Source organism: Pelophylax lessonae (assembly GCF_965119305.1).
Source record: "Pelophylax lessonae genome assembly, chromosome: 2".
NCBI classification, from domain to species: domain Eukaryota; kingdom Metazoa; phylum Chordata; class Amphibia; order Anura; family Ranidae; genus Pelophylax; species Pelophylax lessonae.
The window spans coordinates 412,259,927-412,280,311 of record NC_138769.1 but is presented as its reverse complement, the minus strand read 5'-3'; the positions used below and the strand labels follow the sequence as shown (position 1 = coordinate 412,280,311).

General features: G+C 40.8%; 1 protein-coding gene across 1 annotated transcript in view; it reads left to right on the top strand.

Annotated features, from left to right (window-relative positions):
• The window catches only part of ABI3BP (ABI family member 3 binding protein), a 520,855-nt gene that overhangs the window by 362,038 nt on the left and 138,432 nt on the right, over window positions 1-20,385 (top strand). Inside the window, exon 37 of the mRNA XM_082245218.1 lies at window positions 9,494-9,571. Coding sequence (XP_082101344.1) covers window positions 9,494-9,571 — 78 coding nt within the window. The remainder of the gene's footprint in view (window positions 1-9,493; window positions 9,572-20,385) is intronic.

Here is a 20,385-nt window from a genome sequence, read left to right as displayed (position 1 = left end):
CCACATCCCACCTGTCATATGCCTACTGAGAGGGCTAAAGTCTGAACTGGTGCTCCTCCACCTTACTGATCCCTGGAGATTGTTACATCCCCAAGACCGTGACTACTCTTATTTCTCCCAGGTCCACCAGATCTACTCCCGACTGGACTACCTCCTACTGCCACACAAAGACCTTCCGCAGGTTGTATCTGCCCAGATTGATGCCGTATATCTCTCTAACCATGCTCTGATTCACCTATCTATCCATCTAGACCCATCTCACCCAAACCCCCCCCCCCCCTCCTGGCGCCTTAACGAGGCTCTTTTGCAGTCGTCGGATACCCGTACCACACTACGGTCTGCGCTTTTGGACTACTTTGCCTCGTATAGCGACTCAGTTGACAACCCCCTCGTAGTGTGGGAAGCACACAAGACTGCTCATTCGCATTGGTGCACATCTGAAGTGGGAACGCGCTAAGCTCACGGATGACCTGTTCACCAGGCTGCAGACGACAAAGGGTGTCCATAAGGCCTCTTTGGCACAATCCACTTATCAGGAACTGGTCAGGGTGTGGGAGGAACTGCAGTCTCACCTGTTTCATAATATGAAACGGAAGTGGATTTGGGCCCGCAGGATTGTTTGAGTTTTCGAACAAGCCCGGCACGCTGCTAGCGTGGGCCTTGTGGGGCTCCCGCGCCAGGACATTTTTTTCCTTTATCTCATCGGCTGGGGGAATGAAGGTGACTACTTCGCGAGACATGGCTGCGGAATTTCGTACCTTTTTCCAGGGACTATATGGTATGGGGGAGGGTCCAGCCACGGTGACTGCTTCCCTGACTGTTGCCTCCATTCACTCCTATATCTCAGCGTCAGGCATGCCATCGCTATCACCTGAGGTGGCGAGAGAATTGGAAGCCCCCATCGCAGTTGAGGAACTTGACCTGGCCCTGTTACAATCCAAACCTAGAAAGGCCCCCGGGGCTGGATGGGTTTACCCGGACTTACTACAAGACCTTCAACAACATTCTTTCCCCTCACCTGCTCACTGCCCTCAATGCAGTCAAGGACGGCCAACCCATGCCAGTTGACTCATTAAGGGCACATATCTCCTTGATACCTAAGGAGGGTAAGTCCCACTGTAGTAACTATCGCCCCATTGCGCTCCTGAATGCGGATCTTAAATTATTTGCTAGGATTCTGGCCAACAGGCTCATACAACATATCCAATCTTTCATTCACAATGACCAGGTGGGTTTCATCCCTCTCAGAGAGCCACGTAACAACACTATCCGGGTCAGTCATCAATTTAATCCATGCTGCCAGATCCTCCCGGTCCCCCCTTCTCCTGCTATCTACGGATGCATTTGATAGGGTTAACTGGCAGTTTATCCAGGCAGTCCTGATGCACATTGGGCTGGGGCCCTCCATGCTGTCATGGATCCTCTCCCTCTACTCATGCCTCTACTCATGCCTTTCGGCGGCCGTCAAGGTCAACAACACCCACTCTGGGACTTGCTAGAGTTGCCCCCTCTCACCTCTGATTTTCATTCTTACTCTTGAACCGTTTCTCTGAACTATCCGAGGGGAAATGGAGGTTGCGGGTTTCTGTAAATCTTCTAGATCCCATAAGGTTGCGGCATTTGCCGACGACCTGATCTTTTTCCTAACCGAACCCCGGACCTCCCTCCTGGCTTTGGTCCAGGCTCTTCAGCGTTACGGTGATCTGTCCTTTTTTCGTATTAATTTTGCCAAGTCTTTTGCCATGCCCATCGCCATCGATGATGTCACAATTGAGGGATTGTGGATGGTTGGCTCCTTCCATTGGGCTACGAACTCCATACGGTACCTTGTGTTAACATTACCCCTGATCCTGCATCTCTCTACGAGGCTAACTTCTCCCAAAGTTAGCCTCATAGAATCAAAGCTTATCTGGCGCATTGGCACTCCCTCACCTTGACGTGGTTTGGTAGATGTAGCGCCCTTAAAATTACCACTCTGCCTAGGATCCTGTACTTGCTGCAGGCCCTCCCTGTGTGCCTCCCATCCGTTTTTTTCCGATGTATGGACTCCATGTTCCTAGAGTTTGTCTGGTCCCATCGCAGGCCCCCCATTAAGCTTCAGCTCCTCCATCTCCCTAAGGTTTGTGGTGGTCTGAGTCTACCAAATATCAAAGCCTATTTCAGAGCGGTCCACTTGACCAGACAGATTGACTGGCACTGCCATTCGGGGGCTAAACAGTGGGTGGATATGGAGTTGGAAGACTCAGGTGGTACAGCACGGAGTTGGCCTTGGATCTCCACACCTTTGCCCAGGGACCTGCGTAGCCATCCCATATTGAGTTGTACGCTGTTAGTTGTCAGGGACACTTTTCTGCACTCTGCTGCCTCCCCACGCCCTTCGCCTATGGTACCTGTGGTGGGCAACCCGGATTCCCCCCCCCCCCCGGGTCTTGATGGTTACGGGTTTCGCGGCCTGACTGCTGCTGGCCATCTCCATCTTGTGGACTTTTTTGGGGAGTGATGGTGGCCTGTCCTCGGGGGGCCCTGTCTGGGTATGTCGACCCTCCATCGGATTTCTGGAGTGGTCTCCAGCTTAGACACTTCCTCTGGGGGGTCCTTTGCCTCTCTGATATTTCTCGTCAACTGATGGACATTGAGCGGATTTGTCATGGACAGATGCTGGCGTTGTGATGGCGTCATAGGGACAATGTCACATTTTCTGGGAATGCCCTCTGGTCCAACCTTTCTGGCAACCCCTGAATTTTGTGGAGCATTATCTCTGGTACTATTGTCAATTTTTGTTATTACACTGTACCTGATGTACCTCTTTGTTATGTTTATATCACAACCATATTTATATATATATATATACTTATTCCACTTCACAATGCTGACAACCCGATCTCCCTCCCTGTGATGCAGGGCTGGAGAAACCGACACAGACTTTTGACAGCTGCTGATTGATGACAGGGGGAGATAGTTGAAGATCAAAGCCTGTGGGAGAGGTGGGGGAAAGCTACAGAGGGGAGAAGATACAAACTGGAGGGAAAGTGCAGCCAAGAACACAAGACCAGCAGAGCTACTGGAGGATAGAAAACTGACAGGGTTTTGTGGTGACATGTTGCCATGGAGAGGGAGGCACGTGAAGAGCGTGTTCATTCTAGCTTGCAGCTGGGGGTGTGCCTGTTCACCAACAGTGTAAATTTGCTGCCCCCTCAAAATAACTCCACACACAGCCATTAATGTCTAAACCGCTGGCAACAAAAGTGAGTACACCCCTAAGTGAAAACGTCCAAATTGGGCCCAAATTGTCAATATTTTGTGTGGCCACCATAATTTTCCAGCACTGCCTTAACCCATGGAGTTCACCAGAACTCCTCAGGTTCCTACTGGAATCCTCTTACACTCCTCCATGACAATATCCCAGAGCTGGTGGATGTTATAGATCTTGCGCTCTTCCACCTTCCGTTTGAGGATGCCCCACAGATGCTCAATAGGGTTTAGGTCTGGAGACATGCTTGGCCAGTGCATCACCTTTACCCTCAGCTTCTTTAGCAAGGCAGTGGTTGTCTTGGAGATGTGTTTGGGGTCATTATCATGTTAGAATTCTGCCCTGCGGCCCAGTCCCCGAAGGGAGGGGATCATGCTCTGCTTCAGTATGTCACAGTACATGTTGGCATTCACGGTTCCCTCAATGAACTGTAGCTCCCCAGTGCTGGCAGCACTCATGCAGCCCCAGACCATGACACTCCCACCACCATGCTTGACTGCAGGCAAGGCATACTTGTCTTTGTACTCCTCACCTGGTTGCCGGCACACACGCTTGACACCATCTGAACCAAATAAGTTCATCTTGGTCTCATCAGACCATAGGACATGGTTCCAGTAGTCCATTTCCTTAGTCTGCTTGTCTTCAGCAAACTGTTTGTGGGCTTTCTTGTGAATCATTTTTATAAGAGTCTTCCTTCTGGGACGACAGCCATGCAGACCAATATGATGTAGTGTGCGGCATTTGGTCTGAGCACTGACAGGCTGACCCCCCGCCCCTTCAACCTCTGCAGCAATGCTGGCAGCGCTCATACATCTATTTCCCAAAGACAACCTCTGGATATAACACTGAGCACGTGCACTCAACTTCTTTGGTCGACCATGGCGAGGCCTGTTCTGAGTGGAACCTGTCCTGTTAAACCACTGTATGGTCTTGACCCCTGTGCTGCAGCTCAGTTTCAGGGTCTTGGCAATCTTCTTATAGCCTAGGCCATCTTTATGTAGAGCAACAATTTTTTTTTCAGATCCTCAGAGTTCTTTGCCATGAGGTGCCATGTTGAATTTCCAGTGACTAGTATGAGAGAGTGATAGCGATAACACCAAATTTAACACACCTGCTCTCCATTCACACCTGAGACCTTGTAACACTAACAAGTCACATGACACCTGGGAGGGAAAATGACTAATTGAGCCCAATTTGGTCATTTTCACTTTGGGGTGTACTCACTTTTGTTGCCAGCGGTTTAGACAATAATGGCTGTGTGTTGAGCTATTTTGAGGGGACAGCAAATGTGTACTGTTATACAAACTGTACACTCACTACTTTACATTGTAGCAAACTGTAATTTCTTCAGTGTTGTCACATAAAAAGATATAATAAAATATTTACAAAAATGTGATGGGTGTACTCACTTTTGTGAGATACTGTATATCACCAGGTTGCAAGTTATTGTGGAATGGGGCAAATGCAAAGAGATGATAGGAATAACTAATAACACATATGCTATTCAGGTGACAAATGTAAAACCAGACATTTCGTAAGCTTATTCTTGTATCAGGCACAGTGAACCACAATAAAAAATGTTGTTCCAATGCCTTTAATTGTTGCAGTTCTCACTAAGTTGTATGGCAACTAACCTTAAGAACTTTCTGGATAGGATACCTAATCTAATTTGTGCAGATTTACTCTGTAAAATACCTTAAGTTGAAAAACAACTATTAAGCACCTGATTTTAATTAGGGTATCTGTTTAATTTCCTTAATAGCCATATTGGAACACATATCAGCATAAATATTAAAAATATTAAAGCTGAATTCTAGGCTCCTGTAGTTCTTTGTTAGTGGGTGAAATAGTATTAATAACCCAAGATAGTAGCACCTGAGGTGAGCATACTTTTATGCATACAAAAAACACATGCATAATAGCATAATGACAGGTCTTCTTTAAGAGTTGACTTTTATTCTTAGATGATTGTTTAGGCTCATTGTTTTGCTTCAAGAACAATTTTAGGCCCTCTCAGAGTATAAACAAATGGACCATTCTAAAATTTCCTGATAAAAATCTTAATATGTGGTTACATAAAAATGGTAAATTGCCCAGTGTATAGTTTTGAAAAAGATGGTAATCATGTGGAAAAACAGTCCCACCACTAAGACTGACATTTTGCGGTTGTGGTTTAGAGCAGTGTTTCCTTTTCTTCTCAAGTGCATTTTGTTATGTCTGAAACATTTCAATTTTGTCATCTGCCCAGAGAATGTATCTGAATTACTGAAAACCTCTGAATCGAACCTGGTCCGTCTGTCTGTCTGTCTGTCTATCCAACCAACCAAGAAAATCCTTATATGATAGTATTTTAATACTTATTATGCAGTATCTAAAGCTAACCATACAAGTTTTTTCTCTTTTTATTTAAATTATTTTGTGTTTCATTATAGGAATTATGTGATAGTTTTTTTTCAAATGTTCTAAACTAAACTTTCTATTCATTTTCTACAATTTTTTATTGATTTATTTTTCCCCAAAGTCTTTCTGTCACATTAGAGTAGATTGGTGCAGTTATACACTGAGCAATATTGAATAATTTGACAAGACTTAGGAACAACGCTTACTATAATTCATAAGTTGTGATTCAAAGTATTGTTATTTATTGGTGATAGAGTTTGTGTTGTATTCCATATACTGTACACTTTTTATTTATAAATTATTTATAAAATATTCAGTAATTAAAGGCCAACCCTACCCAAAATGTACTATTCAGTTTTTTAAAAAAATTATGACTGTTTAATTCATGTTCTGACTGCTTACATTTCTTGGGGACATCAAAAGAGTAATATCCTTACACAAATTTCCATTTTTTCCTTACTAATACAGCTGTTACAGTGCCAAAAGACGGTGTCCCACTCCTCATGACTGATTCTTTCTTATTAGGGATGATAATTATATATAACTACAGTATAATTTGACTTTACCATAGAATCTCTCTCCCTTCACTCATTAACTGAAGAAAAATAAAGTGAGATCTCAGGCTTCTCCCATTTCACACTATCTCAAACTGCCTATGGTTTGCCAGCATCTACAGCATCCTGGGGGCTGGCAACTTTGGCATTTTGTATACCAGCACAGAAGCAGCTGGCCGCCAAAATCCTGCAAATACTGCCTACCAATAAACAAATTGGAATAGCATTAAAGGGAGAAATCTGCATCTGACATCTATTTTTATATTTAGTAATTAGGTAATTTGATAAAGAGAGAGAGAGGGAATCAAATGGAGGGCTTTTACAGAAGTTGTTCTTTAATTATGTTTGGGAACTGAAGTTCTTGTCAGTGTATTAGATCTGGATAATTGCAATTTGAAAGAATCCAGAAGATCAGGAGCAAAGTATTTTAAAATCAGGGAAAGAGTTCTTGTTGAGAGGTCCATATCACCGGGTTGCAAGCTTTTGTGCAATATGGAAAAAGCAAAGAGCTTATGCTATTCAGGTGACATAAGTAAAACCAGACATTTCGTCAGCTTATTCTTGTATCAGGCACAGTAAACAAAAACAGAAAATGCAATTTCAATGCCTTTAATTCTTGCAGTTCACACTGACTTGTATGATAACTTACCATAAGACTTTTCTGGACAGGATATCTAATCTAATTTGTGCAGATTTACTCTGCAGGATGCCTTTAGTTGAAAAACAACTATTAAGCACCTGATTTTAATTAGAGTATCTGTTTAATTTTCTTACATTTGTGTATTTTAAATCTAAGCATATTGGTTGAAGCTAAAAAGATTTTATATATCTGAGGCTTATTTTTAGTTTTCTCAGCCCTGAACATAGAATATTTATTGAACACCTTTTACAATTGAAAATAGTTTTCAGCTGTGTCAGCGTGTTTATGACCTTTTCATATTGATACTACTGCCTAGACTGGCTTCCTCAACACTATGCTGTAAGGTAGACATGTAGAATTAGTTTTTGTCCAAATACAAATTCGGACAAATTTTTGATTACTCAGAGATTCGGATGTCCGAATCTCCGCATGAAATAGTAATGAACAGTAGCGAATTTTGTTGAAATTTGTTAAAATTGGTTGCATTTATTCGTTTTCTAAAGAATCCAAAAACATTAACTACCTTACAGTAGACATGTGCAAAACAGAAAAATTTGTTTAGTTTCGGATAGATTTGTTATACTAATTTTGTTTTGTTTCAGGATTCATTTAGTTTTATTTCAGAATTAATTTAGTTTTATTTGGTTTTCATTATATTTCATTTAGTTTATAAATTTTTATAACAAATTCCAAATTTTAGGAACGATTCGAATTCGGATCAGTAAAAAAAATGATCGACCGATTCAGATTCTGTGTGAAGACTAGCTGGTTGTTAAGCAGTGACCGGCAAGTCGGCCACCGCATCCTTAGCAACCGATGACTCGTCAGCTGTCAGCGGGCTTCCCCAGAGACAGCTTAAAAGTAAACAAAACAATGCCGGCAATAGAAAATTCTGGGACAAGGGCCTCTTGTAGGCATCTACGGGCGGGGGGCTTATTGGAATCTGGAAGACCCTGTTAACAAAGGGACCCCCAGATCCTCCCCACCCCCATGTGAATCAGTATGTGTACTACCCCTACCCATTCACCAAAAAAGTGTAAAAAGTAAATAAAGGCAGTACAAATGTTTTTGACAATTCCCTTATTAAAAATAAAAAACAATGTTTCCCGATGTAGATCCATCGTCAATCACGGCGCCCACCACCACTGCAAGACCCCAAAAAAAAAACGAAACATCTGGCCTTGTCGAACGCACACAGACAAATGCCTGCTTCTCCACCTGACATTTCTTAAACAGCTAAGGGGTGAAGTCACCCAATGAGGTCAGTAGGTGACACCGCCACTTGTGACATCATCAACCAGGACATGCTGGGCCAGGGACATCACAAGGGGCTGGGGTCACTCACTGACATAATCATGTGACTCCGCCCCTTAGCTATGGAAGTGTTCGAAGGCTGGAGATTTCTTTTTTTGTTAGGTGCGCGGTAGTGGCAGGCAGCGTGATTGACAATGGATCTATATCGGGGGACATTGTTTTTTATTTTTGAACAAAGGAATTGTCAAAAACTCATGTACTGTCTTTATTCACATTTTACACTTTTTTGGTGAATGGGTAAGGGTACTTTGTACCTACTACTAATTCACATAGGGGGGCTGGGATCTGGGGACCCCTTGTTAAAGGGGGCTTCCAGATTCTGATAAGCCCCCCGCCCCTAGACCCCCACAACCACAGCCTAGGTTTGTGGGTAACATGGGGACATGGTGCTTTGGGGTGGTGGGGTAGAGCCCCCATGCTCCCCCAAAGCACCCACACCCCCCATGTTGAGGGCGTGTGGCCTGGTATGGTCCAGGGGGGGTGGGGCTGCTCACTAGTCTCCTCCCCTTTCCTGGGCTGCTGGGCTGCATGCTCGGATAAGGGTCTGGTATGGATTCTGGGGGGGACCCCACGCCATTTTTTCGGCGTGGGGCTACCCTCAAATTCCATACCAGACCCGAAGGGCCTGGTTTGGAACCTGGGGGGAACGCCGTTTTTTTTCCCCATTTTGGCATGGAGTTCCCCCTCAAGATTCTCACTGCACAAGTCGCACCGCAAGTCGGATCATCCTGATCCAACTTGCGGTGCACCTTCCATTCAAATCAATAGGCTCCCATAGGGAACCATTGATTTTGAATGGAGGCAGAAAAAATGCTGCTAAAAGCGACTTGGCCAAACGTGCAATAACGCAAATGGAAAAAGCTACTGAAAACACGTTTTTACAGCTGCTTTTTCCTGGCGTTAGAAGTGGCTCTGCAGCTCGTTTTTTCTGACGCCCAGTGTGCATGAGGGCTAAAAGATAAGATGAAATGCAAAGTACTGGTACCCGAATAGATTTCAATTCACAGAAAAAAAATTGTACAGTTTTAACTGTACTTTTTTTCTCTGTCTTATTTTAATATTCCTTGCTGCATGGCTGAGAGGTGTAAAAAGTGTAAAAAGTCTATTTTCTTTCAGTTGTTAGAAGTATTCTTACTTGCAGAGCAATTGTGCTTTTTCTGCTAATAGTCTGCTGTTTAGATGTTGTAAGGAAAGCTTCATTATTCAGGAATGAATATATGATATATATCTGATTTCAAAACTAAACAAATAAATGTAATTATGGCATATTTTCTTTAGTTAGGCGTACTAGCTCAAATCTTAATCAAATCTTTTCTTTCACATTTAACCTCTCAGCACAGAATGGAACAACTCAAGGATCAATTAGACCAAGACCAACTGGAGACTTCCGCTGGGTGACTGGCACAATTCCAGGTAATGCCTGATGAGGTTTGTCAATAACTGAAATAAATAGCGCTCACTGATGATATAACATTCACTTTGATCTCAATATTTTGTTGTAATGCTATAGCAGTAATCAAGTGATCTGAATATTTCTACTGTATGCATGTTTAAAAAAAAAAAAACATTCTGTAGATAAGATTAATCATATTCACGATGGCCCAGACAAGTTGTACATTTCCAGCGCATAGTCATGTGAGAGAAATTTGAATTGAATGCTTTATAACCACAAGTTCATCAGACCAGCACAATAAATATTCCTTTAGTAAAGTGACGTCTACATGCAAAATATGTCAGCTGCAAGTCAGTAAATTGGATACACATTTTCCAAGTTTAAAGAAAATTTTATTTTAGCATTGGACTTTGCAGTATGCCAGAGAAGAGGGCTACAATTTGTATAGATCTTGTTAGGATTGAAAAGGAGGAGCTACCATCAGAGCCATAATAAGATCGAACAAAGCCCTAGGCAGGCTGCCAGCTTTAGATCCCCTTCCCAAGCCAATGTTTATATACATACTCTATTCACATATTCTAGTAACATAAGAAAAAAACATTATAGACTTGTAGATTTACCGATTGCCTCTAAAACATTATATTTAAAAAAAAAAAAAACAGAAGACCTGTATAATGAAAAATATGGTAGTCTCGGCTTTGTACTGTAATGTATGTTGGCTAATATTTGCATTGTTTATGAAATCTATGTTTTAAGTAAAGTATTTTACTAAAGCATTTTAAGTAAAGTATAAGTAAAAACACACTCATTTTTGTGAACAAAGGCACAACATTATACCCAAATATACCATAAATTATGAAAAAAAAAAGCTGTTATAATAATTCCATATACATGTCCAGCGTCCATTATATCCCTTATGTTTTATAGCCTAGCTCATACAGTTCAGAGATCAAGGACAGAGAACCTCCAAACTGCTGCATACTTGGCTGCTGTCAGCCAGGATTTGAAAGCTCTGAATCCTGAAAAGCTTTGAGTTTAGATTATACAGAGGAGATTGCATAATGGCAGTTGCCCAATCTCCTCTTTTTTGCATCCTTAGGTGGCCTAAAAGAAGAGCAGCCACATGGAGAAGTAACCAAGTGGCTTTAGAGTTGCCTGCGTTAATTCTACTTAATTTAGCAAAGCAGTCTAAGTTGAAGACCCTTTGTTCTCTGTCTGAGAACAGACTCCATAACACAAACTGAACCCTAGGCATCTGCCTAGATAGCAGACTCTGTCATCCTGCCCTGGCTGCTATTGCCAACTTGTCAGTAAAAGTACTTTATTTATACAGTAATAATATTGTCACTCCTGGAAGTGATTTGTTTACACACACCCACAAAGGATGTGTGGTGTAATAGAGGGGGTGAGGTAGGTGAGGGTATCTTGACTACCATAAGAAAAATACAATGGGGTGTGCAAAATACTTCAGGTACCAGAACTGCTTCGAAATTCGTTTCCTGTCTGAGTTTATAATGTTCATACTAACAAAATTTTTTGAACCAGCATGATGTCAGATCAAGATTCTGAGATTCATCATATGTAGGAACTGTTCTTTGCCTTAAAATTTTAAACATATAGAGAAAAGTCACATAGTGAATGATTGATTTTACATGCTGAAAATAGTCACTAGTCTACACATTTAATGCAGCTTGGTAAATCTCCTGCTAGGTATAGTAGTAAATGAACATCAAGCTGCTACCGAAAATCATTTTCTCCATTACAAAAGATGTTCAGAGTACAACAATCTTTTTACCATCATCACTGATAGATGAGCACAGCCTCACAATTCTGAACCCTAGAACAACTGATAGATGAGCATCAATCTAATGGTACCGAAACCCTGAAACAAATTCAAGCACATGAAGAGAAAAGTAAAAGTAGATTTCTTGTGGAAGAGAGGCGAATCCAGGATGTACGTATGTGTACTTATGGTAATACACATCAGGCCTTAGCAATCAGCAAACTGTTTGTACAGGGCAAATTTCCATGGGCACTCTTAAGAGAACTCCAGCTGAAAAAAGCTGAGTTCCAAGCAGATATAAAAGACACAGATTAGTGTGACGTATAATTATTAATACATCTTTAAATGCATTTTAATTGGAAGCAATTAAAGTACCTGAATCTCACTTGTTATCATCCTTATGTAGTCCATGTATAGCAGACTTCAGACTGGGAGGATGTGAAACAGCACAAGGAGCCAATCAGTTGTGCTGCAGTGCCAACAGTATACTTATAGAAGGGTAGAGAAGAGTGGTGATGAGCCAAACTGCCCTGGGATTGGTTCAAGCAAGGTTCGGTGAACTTCAAAGTTTGAATGCCAAACCCAAACTCCATTGAAATTAATGAGAGCTGAATCTGTCAAATTAAAAATGCCCATTTTCTGTGCAATTAGATAAAGGTGTGTCAAAAAAGTAGCAAAGGTGGTGAGCACGTGTACCAATGCAAAAACATTTTTAAAAACCCCATGTAGCCAGGAGCTGTGATTTTTTGAAGCACTGGCATTTACAAAGGAAAAATAGAATTTTAAACTGCTGGTAAAATACATCTTCTTCTTGACCTATTTTTTGTTCAAAGACAAAAATGGCGCATAAACCCAAAAGGTCCCCCAAAATACATAACAGATGCCAAAGAGTTATGTGTTGTTGGGAAACTTTGGAGGGATCTGTGTGTTTTTGTTGTTGTTTTATTTTTTTAAGAAGCTGGCAATAAAAACTTATTTGCTGGCAGTTTAAACTGTGTAATTTATTTCTTTGTCAATGCCACTTTTGCTATAGCACATTCTGCAGCATGAATGAAAAATACGTGCTTAGAGTCTCCCCTCCAAATGCATGTTATTTCCAAAATATAGCCATAGTTAGGCAAAGGTTTAACCCTCTCCATTCCCCGCCCAGTTGCCTATGAGGCTGAGGATTCCCAGCCATGTAAGTAAAGGAGCTAGGTGACATCAGTGGTTAGAAGGATGTGGTGAGTGCAAGCAACCATTGACAGCCAGAAGTCATCTCATTTGTTCATACTGAACTCCCTGAACATTGGTCATTCGGACGAACGCCTAGGTTCACCTGCACACTGCATGTGATTTTCACAGGAATCGCACCGCATTCTTGTGCAAATCAAATTTGATTCTGTGTGGTGCGATTTGAGCCCATTTATTTTGATGGCTCAAATCACATTACATCAGCATGAAAAAGGTGCAGCCAGCTTTTTATTTTGTTCACATGGGTGTTCACAGCCATGCAATCCAGGTCAGGCAATCGCATTGCCTTTATTTTGTGTTCTGCGTTTGGGGTGTTGTTAACTTTTAATTGACACCCGCAGCAGATTACATGAACACAGAACACTATGTGGTGCGGGAAACGCACAGGGATCTCCTCGTTTCCAGTATCACATCAGTGTGAACCAGGGCTAAATCTCAGTGCTAGATGAACTGAAATTCAACAGAATACATATTCTTTCAAAGTGAAAACAGCTCCTTTATGAATATTTTTCTGTGTATTTAGCTGTTAACATAAAATTCTACTTCTAGACATATATTAAAATTCATGATAGAATATTTTCTGATTTACTAATTATTAGTCACCTAAAGGTTAGCATTCTTCTCTGAGAGTTGACAGGCAGTCTTTCAAAAACATTCCTCCCTTCATGCAGGATGAAGCATTATTTACAAGATAAAGTGTTCATCACAATAACAGCACCACAGATAAATGTGGCATCAGGTCAAGATGGCAGAGATGACAGTGGTTAAATCTTCATTTTCATTCCTGTTTTTTTTAAAAGCTTGAGGCTAAAAATGACATTTTCAAAAATCTCACTATGCCTTTTAGAAAATATCTTGGGGTGTTTGCTTTCCAAAATGTGGTCATTTTTTGGGTGTTTTCACTGTCCTGGCACTTCAGGAACGCATTTATGCTCCTTGAAAGCTTAAAGGTGCTCCTTGGATTTTCAGCCCCTCTATGCTTGTAGGCTGGGAAAAAGTCTCACACATGCAGCATCCCCATACTAAGGAGGAGTAGCAGAATATGTTTTGATGTGTAATTCTAAGCGTGCCAATGCTGTGTGTAAAAAATAACTTGTTAAGTTTATAACTTTATGAAAAATAGTATATTATCCTGGCAGTTTAGGATCTCAAGAACTAAGAAATAAGATAGGATAACATCAGGACTGATTATTTTCTAATATATAGCAGAGTTTTTAGAATCTATAACTTTCACTCAGACTAACTAACTACACCTATTTGTTTTTTTTTACCAAAGGAATGTAGTAGAATTCATTTTGACCCAAATTTATGAGGAAAGACTATTTGCAAAGTTTTCTAAAAGAAACAAAAAAATACTTTTTTTTCAAAATTTTTAGTTTTTTTTTTTTTTTCCTTTATATAAGAAAAAATAAAAACCCAGTGGTGATTAACTACCACCAAAAGCAAGCTCTATCTGTCTCGAAAAATTTTCTAAAATTCAAAAATTGGGTACAATGTTGAATGATGGAGTTATTGTCATTCTAAGTATGAAAGGGCTGAAAACTGAAAAAATGCCCTGGACTGAAAGGGGAAGGAACAGACACGTCTTGAAGTGGGTAAAGTTAAGTGTCAGTATATGTAGGGCTATGTTTTTAATTTTTTTTTTTTTTTTGTGGTGCCTGAATCCCCACACTGATTACTAATGAATAGAAATGTTGAATAAATTGCCTTGAGCACTGATTTAATAAATTACCTACATAAATCACAGACAGATTTATTACCAAACTAAAGAGTTTCTCTTTAGTAGTATAATTACCATGTAAAAACATCCAAACTCATTCTGGTTTGAAATGTTTAGAACGTAAATTATCAATTAGCTTTCATGAAATGTCAGAGTTGAAATAATCCACACTATGTAGGAGTGATGTACAGTTATGGTCCTCTGATATTAGCTTTAAATAATTTGTAAATGTAGTCTGTGTAATGTACACCTCTAGAGGGACATTTAGCCTCCTGCCAAGAACCTACAAAAATAAGTTTTTTGACTTGTAAAGCATTATTAGCTTAGTACTTTAATCTCTGTTAGCATAAAGATAATATTGGTTTAAATAAATCTCAAAACTCACTGTATGGGAGTGCTTAGTATATACCATACAGACAGCTGTTTCCAGTCATTTCTGTCATATTTATATTCTCACTACTATTCTAAAATAGGGATACATCTAAATCCCATATTAAAATAGATTAGATTAAATGGCATAATCAAGTTAACTATAAACTTTTTATGAAAGCCAAAGTGTGTCACAAATGTTTACATCAAAATGGGTTGAATCATTCTTTGTAATACAGTTCCCAATTACTTTAGCAATCTTAGTAAGTGACTTAAACAGGAGTCAAATGTACAAGCAATGAACATAGGGGCCCCATGAGAAAGTTTTAAGTTCACGATTAATTCAAACAACAACTGCCCATTTAGTTCCTGCTTGATTTTGAAAGGCTAAAACCTAATATCAAGATTTATGTAATTTAAGTAGATATAGCTCTACCAGCGATCTGGGTGTCCTTTCTCTAAAAAAGCATTCACATAAAAAAAAAAACTTGAACTTCTCATCATTCGGAATCCGCACAGCTACTTTAATTATAAATGGATCTGTGGTGGTGTCATGGAAATGGGTCTGTTCACACTGGCAGAGAGTCAGTTCAAGAATTACAGAGGAGTACTGGAGGAGGTTGTGTGAAGATGCAGGTGTCATGGAGGAGTCCAAAGTGCATTTGAGGCTGTGGATGGCACAGAAAGCTCCAGGGTTTCACAGCATGAGACAGAGTGCTGTGGAGTCACTGGCAGATGTAAGTTTGCTAAGCAAACTGAGAATGCTTTGGGGTCATTAGGAGACACAAGATGCCCTGGGGTCACTGGGTGACACAGGATGCTCTGGGGTCATTGGGTGTCACAAGATGCCCTGGGCTCACTTGTTAACACAGAATGCTCTGGGTGTCACAGGATGTTCTGGGCTCACTTGGTAACACAGAATGCTCTGGGTGTCACAGGATGCTCTGGGCTCACTCGGTAACACAGGATGCTCTAGGGTTACTGGGTGATACAGAAACACAGGAGTCACTGGAGTTAGAGGAGCACCTAAGACCCAGGGTCTGCAGGAGAGACAGAGGTAGCTGGTAATACAGAGGCTGCCGAGGACACTTACATAGTTTCATAGTAAGTCAGGTTGAAAAAAGACACAAGTCCATCTAGTCCAACCAATTAAAGGGAAAAAAAATCATACAATCCCCTATACACAATCCTATACCCACAGTTCATCCAGAAGAAGGTAAAAACCCCCAGCAAAGCATGATCCAATTTTCTCCAGCAGGGGAAAAGAATCCTTCCTGATCCCCAGAGAGGCAATCGGATACTCTCTGGATCAACTTTACTTCTAAATGTTAGTATTTAGTTATATTATGTACATTTTGGAAATAATCCAGGCCTTTTTTAAGAAAACTATGGAGTTGGACAGAACTAGCTTTTTAAGGAAGTCTAATCCACATTTTCACAGCTCTTACTGTGAAGAAAACATTCTGTATTTGGAGATTAAATCTCCTTTCCTCCAGATGTAAAGAGTGCCCCCTTGCCCTCTGTAATGACCTTAAAGTAAATAATTCAACACCAAGTTCACTATATGGACCACTTTTGTATTCATACATGTTGATCATATCCCCCCTTAATTTTCTCTTCTCACGATAGAATAAATTCAGTTCCTCCAATCTTTTCTCATAGCTGAACTCCTCCGTGCCTCTTATCAGTTTGGTTGCTCTTCTTTAGTTCTCCAGTTCCCCCAATATCCTTTTTGTGAACTAATAACTGAACTGAATATTCCAGATGAGGTCCTACTAATAATTTGTACAGGGGAAAAATTGTGCCTCTCTCTCTAGAGTCCATACCTCTCTTAATACAAGTAAGAATTTTGCTTGCTTTGGAAACTGCAGCTTGGCATTGCACGCTATTATTAAGCCTATGATCTACCAAAACACCCAGATCCTTTTCCACCATTGATTCCCCCAGTTGTACCCCTCCTTGTATGTATGATGCATGCATATTGATAGCCCCCAAGTACATAACTTTAAGTTTATCACCATTAAACCTCATTTGCCACATAGTTGCCCATGGAAACTTGTGCATTGAGGTTGGCTTGTATTTTGGAGACACCCTGTAAGGAAGTTATTCTTTTGCATAGCTTGGTGTCATCTGCAAACACCGAAATAGTACTTTTAATCCCAGACCCTATATCATTTATAAATATATTAAAAAGTAAGGGTTAAGGTCCAAAACTGAACCTTGGGGTACACCACTGATAACCTTAGACCATTCAGAATAGGAATCATTAACCACTACTCTCTGAATTCAGTCTTTTAGCTAGTTTTCTATCCATATACAAACAGATCTTCTCAAGCCTGTAGACTTTTCCTTACATATTAGCCATGTGTGGAGAATGTGTCAAATGCTTTTGCAAAATCCGAGCATATTACGTCCACAGCCACCCCTCTGTCATAGGTTTTACTTACCTCCTCATAAAAATAAATCTGATTTGTTTGACTTCTGTCTTTCATGAACCCATGCTGTCTTTTGCTTAAAATACTTTTTTTTCCAGCAATAACTTATCTATGTAGTCTTTTATTAACCTCTCCAGTATCTTCCCAACTATAGAAGTTAAACTAACAGGTCTATAGTTACTTGGCAAAGACTTTGATCCCTTTTTAAATATAGGCACCGCATTGGCCCTACGCCAATCCAGTGGCACTATTCCAGTAATTAAAGAGTCCCTAAAATTAGAAACAGTGGCTTTGAAATGACAGAGCTCAATTTTGGGGTCACAAAGTCTGTGGAAGCAGAGGAATGCTGGAGTTACTGGTGTGCATAGAGATCACAGAGGATGTTGGAGATGCAGAAGTGCAAGGGTTGCTGGAGGTATGGAAGTTCAGGGGTCTCTGGAGGCACATAGAAAACAGAGAAGGGCACAAGAGTGGTTCAAATCAAGTATTTATTACAAAGCGCCAAAAAACACGATTCACTTACGCTTAAGCTTTCAGGTGTATGCACAGGACTGGAAGTACAGCACAGTCTGGACATAGAAGTGCACATACCAGGGGTATGAAGAACATGTGGCATAAGCAGGCACATGTGTGCTGAAAAGTAAAATGTGATTGTGCACCATTTCTTCAGGGGTTTTTATTTTTGTCTTTGGAGGCACAGGAGTACAGGGGTCCCTGAAGGCACATGATTGCAGGAGACACAGGGGTCATAGATGGGCAGAATCACTGGAAGCGTTGGTACATGGTGCACAGAAACACACCAGAGGCACGGTGAGGGCTTGACTGAGGCATAGTTCCACATTGCTCAAATTAAAAAAACATGTCTATTAACCCTTTAAGTCAATGCTTGGGGCCAGATTTCCTGTGGTGCTGGAACTCAGCAGCCACAGCCATCCACAGAAGAGAAGACCTAGCACTGGAATGGGGAACAAAAGAATTTGACAGGACAGTAACAATTTGTGCACACCTTAGCACTGCTGCTGTCACAGAAGTTCTCAGAGTGAATGGAGAAAAAAAACAGTTGTCACTGAACTGCTACTGTAGCTGCTATTCTGTACATATTGTAAAGTCAAAAAATTACTCATGTGCTACACTGTGTTTGGAAAAACGTAAAAAAAAATGTAAAAAATAAATATCTACTAAATTGAATTCAAGTTCAAGACAAAGGGTTCACACATGGGCTGAACACTAACAACCCAAACATCCGGTCTTGGCCGTGACCAGAAGTGACGTCACCTGGCTCCTCCTGACACGTTGATCACTGACTGGACTTTTTGTTATTCCACAGTTATTCCACAGTATTATGGTCACTACTGAACAGCATTTTAGTTTCATTTGTTTGGTGATTCACATTCCTTTGAATTTTGTGGTCACATTTTTTTGTGTCATTTATTTGTTATATTTCAATGTTTATGAATATATAATATTTGTGCACTCATTTGGTACACGATAGATTTAGCGCCACTCCATTTATATTTTATTATTCTGTACATATACTTATTTAAAGTACATCTTAGAGCTCACGCTTAAGTTCTACCACCTTCATATTGTTTGCTTGCTCTCTTCTACCTCTTATACATCTTTATTGTCCGGTAGTTAAATTTGCAGGATTACTATGTACCCCTTACTAATTCACATAGGGGGAAAGATACCTTGGGCCCCCTTATTCTTTGAGGGGCTTTCTGGTCTCAATAAGATCCCTTCGTCCACTGGGCCGGATGAGTGGGAATGGTACCCTTGTCCCAATTGGCATGGGGACATAGTGCCTTGCTAGGGGGATCCCTTTGGCAACATATCCTTCTCCTGTTGAAGGCATGTAGCCTGGAATAGATCAGAATGGAGGGCACACACTCACTGCCCCCTCCCATTCTTGGCTAGATAGGTTTCATGTCCAGATAAGGGTTTGATTTAGATTTTTTTGGGGGGGGGAGGGACCATGCATTTTTTTGTTTTCTTACATGGAGATCACCCTAAAATCCATACTAGATCCTCATCAAGGATAAGGATATGGTATGTTTTTTTTTTGGGGATCCCACATTGTTTTTGTTTATGCAGAGTTCCCCTTCAAAAAACAAAAAAAACTACAGCAGACCATTATCCAGGCATGCAGCCTGGCCCGGAAAGGAGGGGGCAATGACGGTGCACTGCTCCTGAAACATACCAAGCCACATGCCCTGCAGTATTAAAAAAAACATGTGTGTGTCGCTTATCCTTGACAGGGGTCTGGTATAGATTAGGAGTGCTGGTCAAATCTGGTCATTTATTTCACTTGCGTCCCAAGGTCCATCTGAACCCAAAGCTTCTCCTTGGCCATTATGCAGTTTGTCTTAATGATTGTCCAATAGTAACGTGAAGGAGGGAAGGGGGTGCAGCAGGAGCAGGTAAGCTCTGACATCTGGAAGGGTTAGCCCTTGTTCACATAGGCCCTAGGGGAAGGTAAAAACAGGTGGTTGAGGTACAGTTTTACTGTTCACCTAAAACATAGCATACAGCTTTGCAGGATTGTACAGATGCCGTGAGCATGGCAAATTTAATGCAGCTCAATGAGACTGTGCTGTAACTGCAAGCCAAACACCTGGCTCGTGATTGCTGTGTATTAGTTCCATTAAAATTTGCTGTTCAACAAAGAAATAAATGGTTATTCATGAGGTAGCAAGCAGTATGGCCTCCTGAACACCTTTAAGTTGTAGATTAGTCGTCCTCTGAAAATGAATCCACCATGGATAGCTTTTCAGAGACAGCTCTAATACGAACCTGGCCTTTCGAGCTTTGCCAGTTTACAATACCCTAATGCTCAGATGGGAAGCCATTAAAGCTGCTAATGAACATATGTGGAGACATCTCTACATGTCTACACTTTGCACCTGCTAGCAGCTTTATAATTAGAGTCACTTTAGTCATATTGATATGTAAGCAGTTTAAACCATAAATGCAAATGTATTTCAATTGTGTATATACCTGTTTGCCTGATGTTCTACTGTAAATGATCAACCTAATCAGCTGTTTTAGGCAACATTAGTATTATGCTTTCAGTAAATGTTTGCATTTGAGGCTCATTCACATTAATTTAATGAAAGAAGACAGTTTGATTAGTGTTCTTTAATAAGATTTTCCAGACAGTAATTCTACATTTGTGTCTGCAGCTATTGCTATATACTTAATAAAAACATCCTGGGAACAGTGATGACGTAGATACATTTTGAAAGGATTATCATGTCATTTCGTTTTTTTTCCATTACATTATGTCATGTTTGT